Source organism: Lissotriton helveticus, chromosome 3_1, assembly GCF_964261635.1.
Source record: "Lissotriton helveticus chromosome 3_1, aLisHel1.1, whole genome shotgun sequence".
Taxonomy (NCBI): Eukaryota; Metazoa; Chordata; class Amphibia; order Caudata; family Salamandridae; genus Lissotriton; species Lissotriton helveticus.
In genome coordinates, this window is record NC_136061.1 from 376,484,566 (window position 1) to 376,500,522 (window position 15,957).

The following is a 15,957-nucleotide window of genomic DNA, read 5'->3' on the forward strand; positions in this document are numbered from 1 at the left end:
TGCTGCACCTCATCCCTCAAAAGAGGCGGTGAGATTTCATCGCTTGTACCCCAAGAGAGCACTGAGCTTTTACATCGATCATACCAAGAACCACCAGGTGGATGATCAGCCCTTTGTGGGAGTCTCTATAACAAAGAAGGCACGGTGGTGCGGAAGCCGACCCTATCAGAATGGATAGTCTTCTGTGTTAAGATGTGCTGCACGTTTGCTAAGAAACCGACTCCAGTGGGTGTGACGGTTCATTCCACCAAGCCGCTACCACTGATTTGGCACATGGAGGGCCTGTCCCGGATATCTGTCAGGCTGCTACATGGACTTCAGTGCACACATTCACAGAGCACAATTTCCTTGAAAGTCGGGTCTGTCGAAATGGCATTTTGTGGAAAGGCTTTTTGATCTGAGTCTTTCTACAGACCCACCATTTTGGGAGATACTGCTTTGGTATCTATTTACAAGTTGAACAATCTGTGGTTAGAAGTATTCATCAGAAGAACACGTTGCTTACCTTCCATAACACACTTTCTAGTGAATATTCTATCTAACCATACATTCCTAACCACCTCCCCATTCTGTGGAATGGTCTCCCTTTTCATCTAAAAATGTACCAATTTAGGAATGTGCACACTGGTACTTACAATATGCTCATTACCAATGCATCTGAAGGCGCAGACAAGAAAGAAACTGACGCATGCGTGGGTGGTCCCTCTATACCAGGGGTCTTCAAGCTGGAAGTCAGGCCCCCCTAAGGGGGCCTAAAGTGATCCCAGGGGGGATACCAGGCTCTGGCCTTGAGAAGCATTATGCTGATAACAGTGCTTTGTTTTAAGCTGAGTGGCACTAAAGCCACTCTGTTAATGGCCATCACTAACATGTTTTGTCATTTATATATAAACTATCCATTATCCATATAGCTGTGAGCATTTGTCAAAAGGGACACTTGTATGCGTTAGTGTGGCCTGTCTGACCAGAATTGTATATTTGGCAATCATGCATTTGAAAACAGTAACATAACTTAACTGCTATGTTTAAATAAGTATAGACATATTTAAACATTGCCAATTGAATAGAATAATTGGGAAAGATTCTGAGGAGGGCCCTATGATTTTTTTTCATGGGAGGCAGCATTAATAAGTTTGAAGACCTCTGCTCTATATGGCTCTGCTTGTCACTTATGGAGCGGAACGAGGTTGTCACAGAGTCGCACGACAATACTTACTGCCATGCGGCAGCATTGCTTTTAAATCAGGCCGTTAGGGTCTGATTTAGATCTTGGTGGGACTCTCGTCGTCCCTCTGTGGCGAAGTTTACAAGTAATTCGCCAAGCTAAGAGTACCCCTTCCTCCGTATGTAGAGGTGGGCTGGCTGAACCCCCGTCCGCATCAATAGACTGTTTCCCGTCATGTAAGCGGTGTACGGCGATGCAGCATACTCCTCTGCTGGCTTCCAGTGATCCGTCGCATTCAGGCCGGCGGGTTTTCGCCGAGCCTATGTAGATTTCCCGGTTGTCCTAGCAGTGGTTTGTTGATGGAGTGAGTCCCTGGTGGCAGGGAGATTGGTAAAGGCTACTTATTAATGTTTCACTACACATATATGTTGTGTTTGCTTCAAAAATATATGTAGGTAACGTGCATAGAACACAGTCTGCACACACGCACACACACACACACACACACACACACACGCTATTGAATGCACACCCACAAGCACAACACCCGTAACCACAACATAATTTTTTTTAAAGTGTCACTACAGATAGTTGTTAACTGAGCACTAATGTATTACACATAAAAAACAAAAATTGGTTGTAGGAACAGTGTAAAAAATACACAAGGCTAATTGTCAACACACGATTCAGAGTAAGACAAGTGTAAAACAATCTTACCTTACATCCCGGCGTCAACTGAATTGATTAGTGTTGTGTTCAAATAGAAGCAGCAAAGGAAGTACCTGGACAATGGGGTTCAAGATGGAAACTGAAATGGGAAACTGATAAAAGGTATGTTTCTACCTCATTTCCTTTCATTCCACCAACACGAAGTAGAAAGTAGAAGGTATCCCCGCCACAGTTTCCTAGATGGAAAGGCACATCACGATTGACCCAGCAGTAACTTTTGCTGTACTCCCGTCGACATCCGCTTTTGCCTATAACGCCGTTGCTGCAGGAGGAAAATTCTGCCGGAGACGACGGCACATCAAAATAGAGCAGGCAGACTGCCAATTATGCAGGCAGTGAAACTGTCAAACAAGTGACGGCAGGACCAGACCAGCCAGGATCTAAATCAGGCCCATAGTCTTTTTCTGGAAGTCAAAATCCATCAGTGGGCCAAAGTGTCAGGCTGTATGTGAGGAGGGCTCCATGATGTCTGATAGGTGTTGAACGAGAAGCTATTTGTTGTGGCTGGAAAACCTCCAAGCGGGAAAATTTGAACTTCGCTCCGAGGGAAGTCCTCTTGCCTGTCAAATACTTTTGTCACTTTCGCTTGATCAAAATTTATACCTACAGATTTAGTCTTGTTTTCGGTGCATGAAGTTATAAAACTGAGCATGGCTGTGAGCTGTGTCCTGATTTGGTGCTGTGGATATGTTTTGAGTGGGGGGAATCTGTTTCTTCAGCCCAGCGTGGTTGCGCCTTGGGTAAATCGACTTGGCATGTTTGTCCTGTGCGTCCGGACGTCTTGAAGTCCAAAACTTGTTTAAGTGTGAGGATTTCAGGAGTGATAGGACCAGTCCAGTGAGACACAGTCAAAGGCCCCAGGACCTCAGAAACAGCACTTAGACATCGTGGTTCACTCAGAAGAGGCCTCAAGCAGGGCCAGTGCATACTGTTACGCTGGGCACTTCAGGGAAAAAGGACTCTTGCAGCTTATTGTGTACCTGTAGCCACACGGGAGGTCAGCCCACTGACGCTTGGTGTCCACTTATTTGTCCTGGATACAAGCAGGTCCAGTCGTTCGGGTCTCCTCATAAGTCTCAGACAGCAAATGCATTCCTTCTGTTCTTTCACAGGTCCAGAGTATTCTGTCAAGTCAAGTCAAGTCATAATATTTATATAGCGCACTACATACCCAGAGGGTTTCAAGGCGCTTAGGGAGGGGAGGTGGATTATTTGTCAAATATCCACGTTTTAAGCTGCTTTCTGAACGCTAGGTGATTCTGGGTGAGGCGGAGGTAAGCGGGGAGTGAGTTCCATGTTTTGGCAGCCAGGTATGAGAAGGATCTGCCTCCCATGGTGGACTTGTTGATGCGAGGTACAGTGGCGAAGGCTTGGCTGGAAGAGCGAAGTTGGCGGGAGGGGGTGTAGAAGGACAGTCGAGAGTTGAGGCAATCTGGTCCGATGTCGTAGAGTGATTTGTGTGCGTGGGTAAGCAGTCGGAAAGTGATCCTCTTATTGATGGGTAGCCAGTGGAGGTCTTTAAGGTGGCCAGAGATGTGTTCGTTGCGTGGGATGTCTAATATGAGCCTGGCTGAGGCGTTTTGGATTCGTTGTAGTTTCTTCTGGAGTTTAGCGGTGGTACCTGCGTAGAGGGTGTTTCCGTAGTCCAGTCGGCTCGTGACTAGAGCGTGGGTGACTGTTTTCCTTGTTTCGGAGGGGATCCAGCGATCTTCTGAAGAAGGGGTCTTCAGGTGCCACATTTATGACTGGCCCTAGCTTGTGGGGGTGACTCCTGACCCCTCCCTAACTAGTGGGCTAAACGTACCCACTCTTGCAGCAGTTCATGTGTGCCCTACAGCAAACAATCCCACAGTGCCTATCACTCACTAAATCCAACATGGAGAAACGTTTTTCCCCTTGAGCAGAACCTGTGCCCCCACGCAGTGTGGTCAGAGTAATCAGCAGACCCTCTTATGTGTTCACTCCAAACCTGTTCTGGGGGCAGCTTTCCCTCTCTGGGTTTGGCGCCTGCCTGATGGGAGGACAAAGGAAGTGGCCTGTTTTGGTGTCATCTGATGCCTGCTTGTGATAAGGGAGGACAGTGTGAAGTAAACTACTTTCCTGAGCACAGCCCAACTGGTCTTCCTGCCAGCGGAGCAAAATCACCTCCATGCAGCCAGGCCATTGTTTCTGCCCCGGGAGCAATGTTCACACCTCATCAGGACTAAGCACTCACTGGACCACTATTAGAGACCTAATGCTAATTAGCCTATGGGAGCTTCAGGCAGGTATAATGTAACATTCTAAAAGTTACTTTTTCTCAATATTTATTAAAACATCCTACTTTACCATGGAGTGGAGCTTTTAATAATTACTAAGAACAGTGATTTACTTATAATTCCAGCTGGTCCCAATCCAGAGATAAGAAAATTAATAGTTAGCATAGCTTCTCAGTGTTTCATCATAGGCCAGCCTTTCTACAGTGAAAATAGCTTGTGGGTGCTAGTCACTATAAGGACATGTTCACATTACATTTGTACATATTCTCCTATTAAATGCTATGCCCTGTGAGGTACAAGGCCTACATAGGAGTGACTTATTACAAAATTTATGTTTTCTCCCGTCAAAAAGAGCCATTTTGACAGGTTAGGCTGCAGTTTTATACCATGCACCCTGCCCTGTGAGCTATTGGGCCTACATAGTAGTGACTTAATAATATTTAAAAGTGTGGTTTTCTCCTGTCAGAAAGGGCTATTTTAACTGTTTGGCTGCAGTTTCAAAACTGCAGCAGCTGGGCTACAGTCGTAGGCCTGGAGTCCTATTTGTCGTGTCACACTAGTGGATGGCACAGTATTTCTGTAGTCCATAAGTGATGTTTACCACTCTATGCCATGAGTGTATTTTAGGAAACCATAAACCATGGCCTTTTAAGAAAGTCCAATTAGGCCAATTAGGAGTAAGCCAGTTTCGATATGTTTTAGTGGTCAGAGCTCATGACCTGGGTCCTGGTTAGCAGCGTCCCAGTGCAGAGTAAATAAAAACAGCATCAGCCTACAAAAAATGGGAGTTACCACTCAAAGAGAGGCACTTTCTCTCAAATATGTATTCAGCTTGTAGTGCTGTAGATCCACATGTGACCCATCCCGCTCTCTGGAATGCAGGTCTGTAGAAGATGAATTGCAACAATCTTTTTTTTAAATCTACATCTATCACAAGTTTAAAGAACCCAGCACTATATGGAAGGAGAGTGCACAGCAGGTGAATACAAAATAGTGATAGCGATAGTCTAATAGATAAAGTTAAGTAAGGTTGTCCTTTCAGTCTTTATTTACAAGTGATGAAGTCCTAAGAGAGAAGCTTGAATGTACTTGCGAAACCTGACAAACATTCGACTTGAGAATAGAGGGAAGACCAGATTGGTGCTGAGTTGGTGGATTACTGTCCTCAGAGGGTGATATATGCATGGAGAAGAATCAGACTCTAATTTAACCCTGAAGAGCACAGGGAATAGTAAACTGAAACTATTAAAAGGCACACATTGAATGTTTGGCACACTGAAGACTTCTTTCAGGTTGAGTTTGTGAAATGTTAGACTTGGAGTTTGTGTTTTGTTGCTCTGTTCCTTCTTGGTGAGGTTTTGTGCTGGGTGTGCGTCTTACCAACCCTTCCTTTGCCACATCGTCCAAAACATGGCCTTCATTGGATCGTTGTTCCCTGTAGGTAATAATCCCTTCCTCTAACCCTAGGCATGCCTGTGGTGAAGCCTCGTCAGCTGATTGTGGCTGACGATACAGTTTCACTGAGTTCGGCGAAAGGAGTCACTCAGGGTCTGAACCGCACAACTGGGGTCAGGAGGTCATTCCGCAAAGCGCCAGAGGTAAGAAAATTGTGCTCCTTCCAAGTGTTGTTGTTAGTAAATTCTAATGACACTAAGTTCATTTTATAATGAAGGGGTGTGAGCACTGGTCTTGTTCCTTGGGCAAACCATGGTATCTATTGTTTGTACCTAATCACCAGTAGATGGCAATGGATAAACCCTTTCCTGATAATGAATGTTACTGATGTGTGTGCATTGCCTCATATATGTGCTCCTTATGTCTCTCTAATATACATTGCTGCATATATCTTCTACATGTGATGTGGGGCATTGCTGCGCTGAAAAGCAGTATTTTGTAAGTTTTTGTATGCTGCGCTGAACTCCAGTGAGATCTGCTCACTGTATTTTGCGTCGTATTAGATAGCAATGGGTCTGGTTACTGTATAGAATACTGCGCTGGATGACTGGCTTCTGGAGCCTGTATTGTGGCCACTGAACAGCAGCAACCTTAGGTGATTGTATATTGGGTTGCACTGACTGGCATTGGGCTCTGATCACTGTATATTGTGCTGTTATCAAAGGCTCAGATGAATTTATGTTATGCAGCACTGGATGTCAGTCAATACTTGTGGTTGTATATTGGGTTGCTATAGGTGGCTCAGGTGGTTCTGTTTTGTACCACATGGTGAGACAGTGACTCTATATTGGGCCTCTCTGGGGGATTGTGCACTCACGGCTGTTATTAGCTGCTTTGGATGACACTGGGCTTTAGTGAATATATGGTGTGGCACTTGATGTTTATAAGTAATTGTAAAAGCTCCTTTATGTTTTCTTCCCACAGTATCCTGTGGATGACCTCGATAAGATGAAAGAGCGAGCTGCCATGAATAACTCCTTCATCTACATCAAGATTCCGCAGGTGCCTCTGTGTGTCAGCTACAAGGTTTGTTCCTCGGGAGTGGCTTTCATGACAGTACAATAGGATGCTCACACATCTGCCCTTGATTTCATGTGTAGTGAGGATTGCTTAGATGCGTAAATAGAGCTCTTTTGTATGTCTTGACTTTCCATAGATGTTAACATCTATTATTCAGCAGCTATGTATTCCACTATTCAACACTTTAAAAATACTTTTGATGTGCATTATGCAACTCCAAGTATCTCTCTTATAGTGCATATGTAGTCGTCATCCATTCCCAGACAGATAAAATGGGCATGTTTAAATGCTCACTGGATGCCAATGATGCACTGAGAGCCTGAGCTATGGCATGTAGGGTTTTCTGTATTGCGCTGGGCAACGTGGTGCAGCCCGCTCTGCATACTTCGCTTTAATTCATATGTACTACACCTCCTTTGGATCCAGTACCCACCACTCCTCTAGTAGAATCTTGCCCTGGTATACGCCTCTAAGACTCCCACCCATTAGTACTCCCTGTTGATACATGGCCTGCACCGCTAGTCATAATACTGGTTTCAAACACTGCCTACTGATTCATAGACTGCCACACTTCCCACTGATACCCAGCCTGTTGCAAGCTCGTTGGCCTTCTTTCTGAGTACTCTACCAATTCTACCTCACGATTTGAGGATGCTGTAGAAGCTGCTGTTCCCTAGCCAATCATATGTCCTCCAGATCCCTGGTCCACATCACTCCTTTGCGATCTCTAGTGTGCCTAATGCTCTGCTTGAATCCCTGTCTGCTGCATGCCCTTCCAAATTCTGTTCTAAATGGCTCTGTGAACATCCAGCCTCGTTCATTCCCTACTGATCCTGTTCTCTTATGCCCAAAAGATCTCTGGCCCACTCCATACCAACCAGGCACAGCCCTCTATTAGCTGAACTGTAGTTACTTCATGGCCGACACATCAGGGCTTAATTTGAGCTGGTTTGCGGGTGGGACTCACAGGCACTCATTCTTAGGGACTAGCACTTATTTTTCCTCAATAGCCTTTGACCCAGAGCAAAAGAGAGCAACATATGAGGGGGAAAGTGGGAGGAAGAGAGACAGAAAAACCGTGACAAAGAAGGCAGGGGTGAAAAATAATTTGCAAGAGTGAGATAAAGGGGAAGGCAGTGTCTGGTAGTGGATGAAAGAGGCATGAAGTGCCTTGATATCTGCAACTCCTGACATTCGATAGGTGCTGACTGCTTGATTATGAGCAAAACTTTAGGCCAGTACACGTATTCTTTTACAAATTAAGCAGTGTATGTGCACAGTATCACATACACTGCTGATCACCAACCTGTTGCATGTCATGTCAATCCCTGACCCACAGCATGCCCTTCTTTATCCTTGCCCATGTAATGCCATTCTTACACAACCCACTGACACATGTCCATGGTTAGCCACCTAAGTCGAATGATTCCTAAACAGATATAAGGCATAACAATCCATGTCTGTATTGTTTGATTTTCCTGAAATCATGCTGTCTGCTTGCTGTCACTCCATGGAGCATCTAAAAGCTTTACATTTTCACTATTTAATCTCATTTATTCATTTTACAGCACCCTTGACTGACCTTCTGATGTACACAAATATATAAAACCAGAAAAATGAAGACCCCCCTTCTCTGGCCAAGCTGCTTATTTCAATTGCTCATTATATATTTGATATCTTGTGAAGAGGTTCTTTCATTAGCTGTGTTTCTCTTAACATTGAGGTGCTGCATATATATCAAATCTTTAAACTTACTGCCTATTCCACAGGGTGAGAAGAACAGTGTGGACTGGGGCGACCTCAATCTGGTGCTACCTTGTCTAGAGTACCACAACAACACATGGACATGGCTGGACTTCGCTATGGCTGTCAAGCGAGACAGCCGCAAGGCCTTAGTGGCTCAGGTATGCTGTTGAAGTTTTCTCACTTATTACATAGAGCCTTTGCTTCTGATAAAGAGCACAGGGAGAGGCAAGCTTGCACTTAATGGGTGGGCTGGCTCTCCTTTAATCTTAAATTCTAAATTAACCATAAAACTCATACAAGTGACTAAATCAATGCAAAATTGTGACTCACTCTTCACAACCCACACACCCCACGGTAGTGTCCTTTCAAGTTTTGAAAATAATGTAGTGCCTCAACACTAATTTACCAGAGAAACCAAGCACTCGATGATCAGGCTGCCATCATTGGAGATCTTCTCATCAAATACCCCTACCATAATCCACTTATAGTTGGGTATTTCAATAATAGATCGCTTAACAAGACAGGGAATGATAACAAACAATCTAAAGAGGTCGCTGTGCTGCAAGCTTTATTTGGTTCCTGCTCTACATCATCTGCTCACAATCTTAAGCAAGCAAAAGTTCAGACATGGGCCCCACTTCCAACATATAGGAATATCTCTACAATTGACTATATATTCGTTGGCAGTACACTAGCTTTTCACCTGAATGACTTTGACGTAGACAACCGAGTATAGAGTGCCCATAGGCCCCTTAGAGCATCATTAAGTCTTTCCACTGCTCTATCATGCAAGTATACAACTGTAGGTGAACCCACGGGGTAAGAATGCGAAAAAGTCCCCCGCAGGATAAAATGGACCATTAATCTCGGCACCAAATTGTCTGTATGGACAACTAAAAATGAACAATTAAAAACTTCATTCAGCCCGCAGGCCCTGCTAGACTACTGGCCCATCCTCACGGACCTGCATCTGGCTCTAGGTGGAATATCATATGCTCGTCAAAAGCAGGGGCCAAACCAGCTAAACCGGGACCGGAATAAGGAAACGCTGGAAAGCAAATGGAAGCTTCAAAAGGCCCCAAAACCAAAACAAGGAGGGGACAAAGCATTGCCGGGCGCTGCCACTGGATCTCTTTGAGCTGCCTATAAGAAATATGCATGGGAGAAACGTACTAAACGAATAGAAGAGGCGTGGCTCAATTTTCTCCCTTCTTAAGGAAAAAAATCCAGCTCCATTTTGGAAATATATAAATCAAGTCAGCAACAACGGCCAGTTTAAGGAGAAAGGGGTACCCGGGAATGTCTGGATGAATCATATTATACAGCTCTACAACGGCGGGACAGGAGAGCCGCTAGTCTTCCAATCTTCCCAGACACTAAATTACGAAAACACCCAGGCCCCAGATATTCTAGAAGCCGAAGTAATTAAAATCATTAGTCACATGAGCAACGACGGCGCCCCAGGGCCCAATGAAATACCTGCTGCAGTCTTTAAATCGAATTGAGCCTTTTGGGAAGAACTCCTCATGCCGCTCTTTAAGCAAGCCTTTCTTACAGCCACAATTCCATCTACTTGGACTAGGGCTCAATATTACATCCAATTTACAAAAAGGGCAACCGCTTCGGCCAATTACAGACGAATAGCATTATTGGACATTGAAGCCAAGGCCTACGCTCGTGTCCTGCTGGCTGAACTAGAAAATTGGGTTACAGAAAATAGTATTCTCCAGCGCACCCAGTCAGGCTTCAGATCGGGTTGCTCCACAACTGACAATATAACATCGCTGGCCTATTTGTCATGGAAGGCCACTCTGGGTAACAATCCACCCCTATTTTGCTGCTTTGTGGATTTTAGTGCAGCGTTTGACAGTCAATCCAGGAGTGTTATGGAATAAGCTAAATTCTTGGGGGATACTCTCCACACTTCTCTCTGCACTGATGTCACTACATTCGAAGACCTAGGTGAGGATTAAAGCCAGCGCCACAACAGTATCTGTAAAAATCCCAACAGAAAGTGGTTTAAAACAAGGCTGCGTATTAGCCCCGCTTCTTTTCAATCTCTATACTGCTGACTTGCCAAAACACTGGCTGGTGCAACCTTGGTTGCCCCAAAATTGGGCGGTGTGTGGCTCCAGATCATGCAATACGCCGATGACCTTGTCATTATGGATCATACAAGAACGACACTAGAGAGAGCGCTCACTGACCTTAACATGTACAATATAAGGAACAAACTCTTGATGAATGAGTCAAAAACTAAAGTCATGATTTTTGGGAGACATCAAAGAAATAAAATCTTGTCTTGGAGAGTAGGCGGGTCACAAATAACCACCTGCACTAGCTACAATTATTTAGGAGTCTGGTTCAATGAAAGGGCATATCAAGTGGTCCATCTTAAACATCTTCGGTCCAAGGGAGCTGGGGTTATACATAGCCCGAGGCGCCTGAATCAGTAATTGCACAGCCCCTCCGCCAAGCCAATTTTAAGGGTCTTACACTCTAAATTGCCCCAGCATTGTCTTACGGCCACCTGGCTTTTCCAGGCAAAATGGACCTATTCCTTGCGAATTATCAAACAATGGCCCACTAGAAAATATTTTCCATTCCCCAGCATTCCATGAGCAGACCCTCCAGGATTTCGCTATTTCGCGATTTGCCGCGAAATCGGCACATTTGTAAAAATGCCGCGATTTTTACTTAAGTGCCCGCGAAATCGGGACTTTTGTAGAAATCGCGGCATTTTTATAAAAGCCGCTATATCCTGGGAGATCTGAGTAACAAGAAGGCGGCGCGTGCGGGCTTGAGAGCAGAGAACCAAACAACCAGGATCGCCCATCCCAGGACTGGTTTCTCGAGAGGTAACATTAGCTACATTTCCGGCATCAAATAGACGAAGGAGAGTTTATATTGGACAAATCTATGGCGTGCATCTGCTACTCAGCCACTTGAGGGCAGAACTTCACCACAGATGTTGCAACAAAATTAAAGGCAAGCACATATTTAGATCAATGAGATGATAGGCAGTCTCGCGTTTTACTGGCTCCGTCCATTCTTAAGGGGTCTCACTACAGGTCACCACATAAGCAGTGGTGCTGACCACCTTGTCAGAGGGAGGGTGCTGGCCTGTGGTGTCAGTTCTCAGAGCGGGGATGCTGGCCTGTGGTGTCAGTTCACTAAAATGACAGGAATTTTAAAAATCCCTATCATTTACTGAATGAGCAAGCGTCAGTCTTTGGGGGGAGGGGGAGGGGAACATTTAAGCACAAGTGTTTGAATCTTTAGGAACTGGAAGTGGATAACGATGATGTGATATTCACAGATAGTTGTGGCAAAAACATTTCCAGCAATGTATTCAGAAGCACATGTGCCTAAATATGTACGTAAATTGGGGTAAAAGGTGTTTGGTGGTGTATGGACATTTAGAGAAATCACATTCTCAATTAAAAGTGTGTCTTGGTGATAATCAATCACCAGACACAGCAACAACCTCTGGCACTTCTGAGCCCAGCCAGGGCATAATGATTTTCACAACTGATGATGGTCTCTTTTTACATGTCTGGTTGGTGTGTCTAACAATGTGCGAATTGTCCTTTCTGTATTTTATAATTAAAACGTTTTTATTCTTGATTATACATAATGCAATCATAGCTATATATAAAGGCCCATAGATAGTGCAGTGACTGTTAAAATGATCGGGAATCACATAAATATCTGCTATTCATAATACCCAGACACAGTGAGATGGCTGTCATTCAGAGCTCTGGTGCCAGTAATAACCAGAGTCACTCAATGCTCTGTTCTGAATAGTAGCAGTCTCACTCTGAGCTCTGTTGTAGATAAAATCTAGATTTGCATAAGAGCACTGCTTTTTATTACATTCATATTTTAAATCTTGATCATTGTGATATATAAAAAAATCTATTCTTAATAACAGTAGCGGTCGGTACTGCACGTTGAAGGGAGTCAGAGTTTACTTTATCAGGGCTTTCATTGTAAAGAAACCAAATATACATAGCTTCATGTTGTTAAATAACTAAAAAAACGATGATATCTGTGTTTGTTGTAGGAAAAATGGCCACATAAAATGCCGCTAAATTGCCGCTAAATTTCCATATTTGTGCCGCTAAATTTCCATTTTTGTGCCGCTAAATTTGCTAATCCATGCCGCTATATCCTGGGGGGTCTGAATGAGGGCCAGGATGAAGCTCGAGTTGGGTCTTGCAAGTGCAGACCTTCACTGCTTAGGCGACTTAATGACATGTTACATCTATACCCTGCATGCCTCAGCTCATTTCCTGAAAGAACAACTTCAATCTAAATTCATGGACGAACTCTCCCGCTGGTACAGACAGCTGCATTTGCCCATCTCCACATTGAAGATTGAAACAACAAACCTCTCTAATCCAACCGTTCCTGTGTCAAAGTGGAAAAAAACTATAGAAAGCCAAATTATCTCAGTGTCATTTGAAAGAGACATTTCTCGGCTTTCTAAAAACCCACTCTTCACAGTCCTGGAAGCCTCGTATATCAAGGTGAAACACCAACCATATTTTAATTATTCCCTTCAACCACAGACTCTTAATAAAATTATTTATATGAGGCTTTAAGCCCTTCCAATCTACGACTTTAATCAGCTTTGGGCTCGGAGGAATGGACAGCTAACTTATAGGCTTTGTAATTACCCAGATGAGTCTTGGCTACATCTGCTATGCTGTTGTCCCCAATTTGCTCAGGACCGTTGTCGCCTATTGTTCCCAGTTTATCGGTAAAAGCTGCTGAGGCATTGCAGGGAAGCATCTGATTTGTGTTTCAGCAACAATTCCGCTCAAGTTCTTGCAAGGGCTGGGAAGTTTATTAACATTATTTTAACCCCATTGCACACAGCTCAGCATTAAGAAATAGCTAAAGAACATGAGTCGGCGTCCAGGGGGTCAAATCGGATCACCTTGCAGGGTCTAACAACACACTCACAGAGATAACTCACTAAGAGCTGTTGAAGCATTCACAAGTCTCTTCTTATATTGCCATTGTACAGATGGACTTAGCTGAAAGCTAGGTATTGGTAACTGGAAGAAACCTTGGGGCATTCTGATATTGCCCTTTGCACTCCACACTTTCCTCTGGCTCTAAATGACCACATTTGACATTCTTGCCATCAACCACAAATGCTACTTGGGAATTGTTATTAATCTTGACTGCTTGCTTTTAAATTTTAATTTCTGTTTTAATTAAGCTCCCCTCTAGCTACATAGATATGAATCTAGACTAGTGATTGGTGAGAAGATAATATAAAATGAGATTGGTAAAGTCAACTGGGGTCCTGGTGGGTGTACTTTTACAACCTGGCATTAGTAGTCCCCCTTCACCATAGAGAACACATACTTAAGTAACCTTTTAGCGCAGAAAATCGACTCAAGTAGATTCCCTGAGCAGTAAAGCTGAGAAACCACGTGCTAGTAACAGGGCACTTGCAAAGTTAAAAATTGCATTTCATCCCTTGTGAGCCCAAAACAAAAACCCTAGTGTATGGAAAGATAGAAATTAGCCCAAGCACTTTAGTGTGTCGAAACCTGATGCATCCTCTCTGACCTGCGTATAACTGTGATTTCGCAAAATAGGTGCACAACAAGAGCCCCAGTGACTGTTCTGATTACAGATTACTTTTATCTTTAGTCTGATAAGCAATGTGGAGGGATTTGCACATATCACAGTCCTCACAGAAGTGTCATACTGTTTGAAGTTAGGAGTTTTATGAGTAGCAAAATGTGCATTGCCCATAATGTTTCTAAAAGGCCTCTATTTGTTGAGAAGGCAATGACAAAATCATCTAAAGCCAAAATCCTTAGGTCTTTTTAATGTGGAAGTGAGAAGGTATATGCTAGCACGCATTGCAGCTCATATAAAGACATCTCACTGTTCTTTGACTGTATTCTTGAAAGGCGAGATTGTTACAGAATTAAAAAACATTTGAGGTTCTTGAGAACCATAGAAATGTGAAATCTTATGGCATACTCATCCGTCATCTCCTTACTTCAGACTTAAGAGACCCCAGCAAACGTGTTTGGTCTCCAGGCTTGCGCTTTGTATCTCCAAGTTTTTTCAGCTTAGTATGATGGTCCCAGGCTTCACAATGTTTCTCGTCCTAACCTGATGAGAATTTATTTCTGGTATTCACCAAATTTTCACTTAGCAAATATTACCTTGCTGTACAGCTTCGCTTCCCAAGTTAGCTTCATATTACAAGTCCCTTGTCAGAAACTACCTGCAGCCTTTTATGGCCAGTTCTTGACACAGTAGCCCTGTGTGCCCTGCTTCCACTTTAATCTTTTCGGATGTAAAAAGTATGTTTCCTGTACAGGAAAGGTACATCTTCCATCACCTGGCAGGTGATGTGCTTGATTGTTAAGTGGGTTGTGATTGTGCTTTTTGTGATCCTTTTCTATCACATCACTCAATCAGATAGGTTTGTTCAGGTAATCCTTTGGCGTGCAAAAAAACATTTCCTAGACAAATAATGTATCCAAGGTAATGGGTACTTATACCTCTTGAAGAAAGAAAATGTGTGTGTTTCCATCACTACCTACTGTGATCAGCTCCAACAGATGCAGGCTGAAGAATAACAAAAGGTACCTGTTTGGTGGGAGACTGTCTGACTAGAACCATCAGAAAAATCGTCCCAATACCTCTCTTCAAAAAGGAAGCAAAACTATTCTTGATGAACAAATTCCTCACTTAAATCTGGACAATCACCATTCTAACTCACAACCTCATAACTTGACTATACTCGCCATCCACAGATATTTAGAAGCTAAGACTCGCACAGTCTCGAACTGTCTTTTATCGCTCAGAATTACTTTCATTTCTGCTTTTTCTCTGAACTAAGTTATGCTGTGTCGATCACTTTTATGACATGGTTGTTTGTATGCCATGTGTGCACTATATGTGATATATAATATTGTGTTCATTATGTAAAGTGCTCTGATACCCTACCTTGGGTCTGGCTAGCGCTATAGAAAACTCTAAAAATAAATAAATAAATCCACAATCCTGTCGTTTGGTTCCTACAAATCAAGTAGGACTGTGTATCTCAACAACATAAATGTTAGAAAATGGGGATTGAGGCCACTCATATAATCAGAATATTGGGGCCCAATTCCTAGCTAGCTCACAGTGCACCATCTGGACCCTCAACCTTGCAGGATACAATATGGTATCTGTAACCTCAGAAAACCACCACTATAATTCTCGGAGGAACTCGTGGAAACAGATCTACCCTTTCATTATTACTTGGGCATGCCCAAAGGGAGTCACAAGAAATGTACAAGTTGGCGTTTCAAACATTTCTTGAAGCAGTTTTATTATAGTGTAAAAAAAATGAGCTGCAATTATTAGCAGAAGGAAACAAAGCATTATAATCAGCATTACAAGAATGGTGGAAAAGATAGACAGTTCAACCATTAGGACAACAATATCTGATTTTTTTTTGGTCAAACCTTTTTTATTGCAGAACCAAAGGCATCACAACTTAATCAGATATCATGTCATCAGCGTGGGACCCCCCATCCCCTTGTGTGTACTTCAATT

At 43.4% G+C, this 15,957-nt stretch overlaps 1 protein-coding gene across 1 annotated transcript in view; it reads left to right on the top strand.

Moving 5' to 3' along the window:
• BLTP2 (bridge-like lipid transfer protein family member 2) overlaps window positions 1-15,957 on the top strand; it is a 748,021-nt gene that overhangs the window by 701,582 nt on the left and 30,482 nt on the right. Inside the window, exons 36-38 of the mRNA XM_078680109.1 lie at window positions 5,620-5,750; window positions 6,532-6,633; window positions 8,397-8,531. Of these exons, the coding sequence (XP_078536235.1) occupies window positions 5,620-5,750; window positions 6,532-6,633; window positions 8,397-8,531 (368 nt within the window). The remainder of the gene's footprint in view (window positions 1-5,619; window positions 5,751-6,531; window positions 6,634-8,396; window positions 8,532-15,957) is intronic.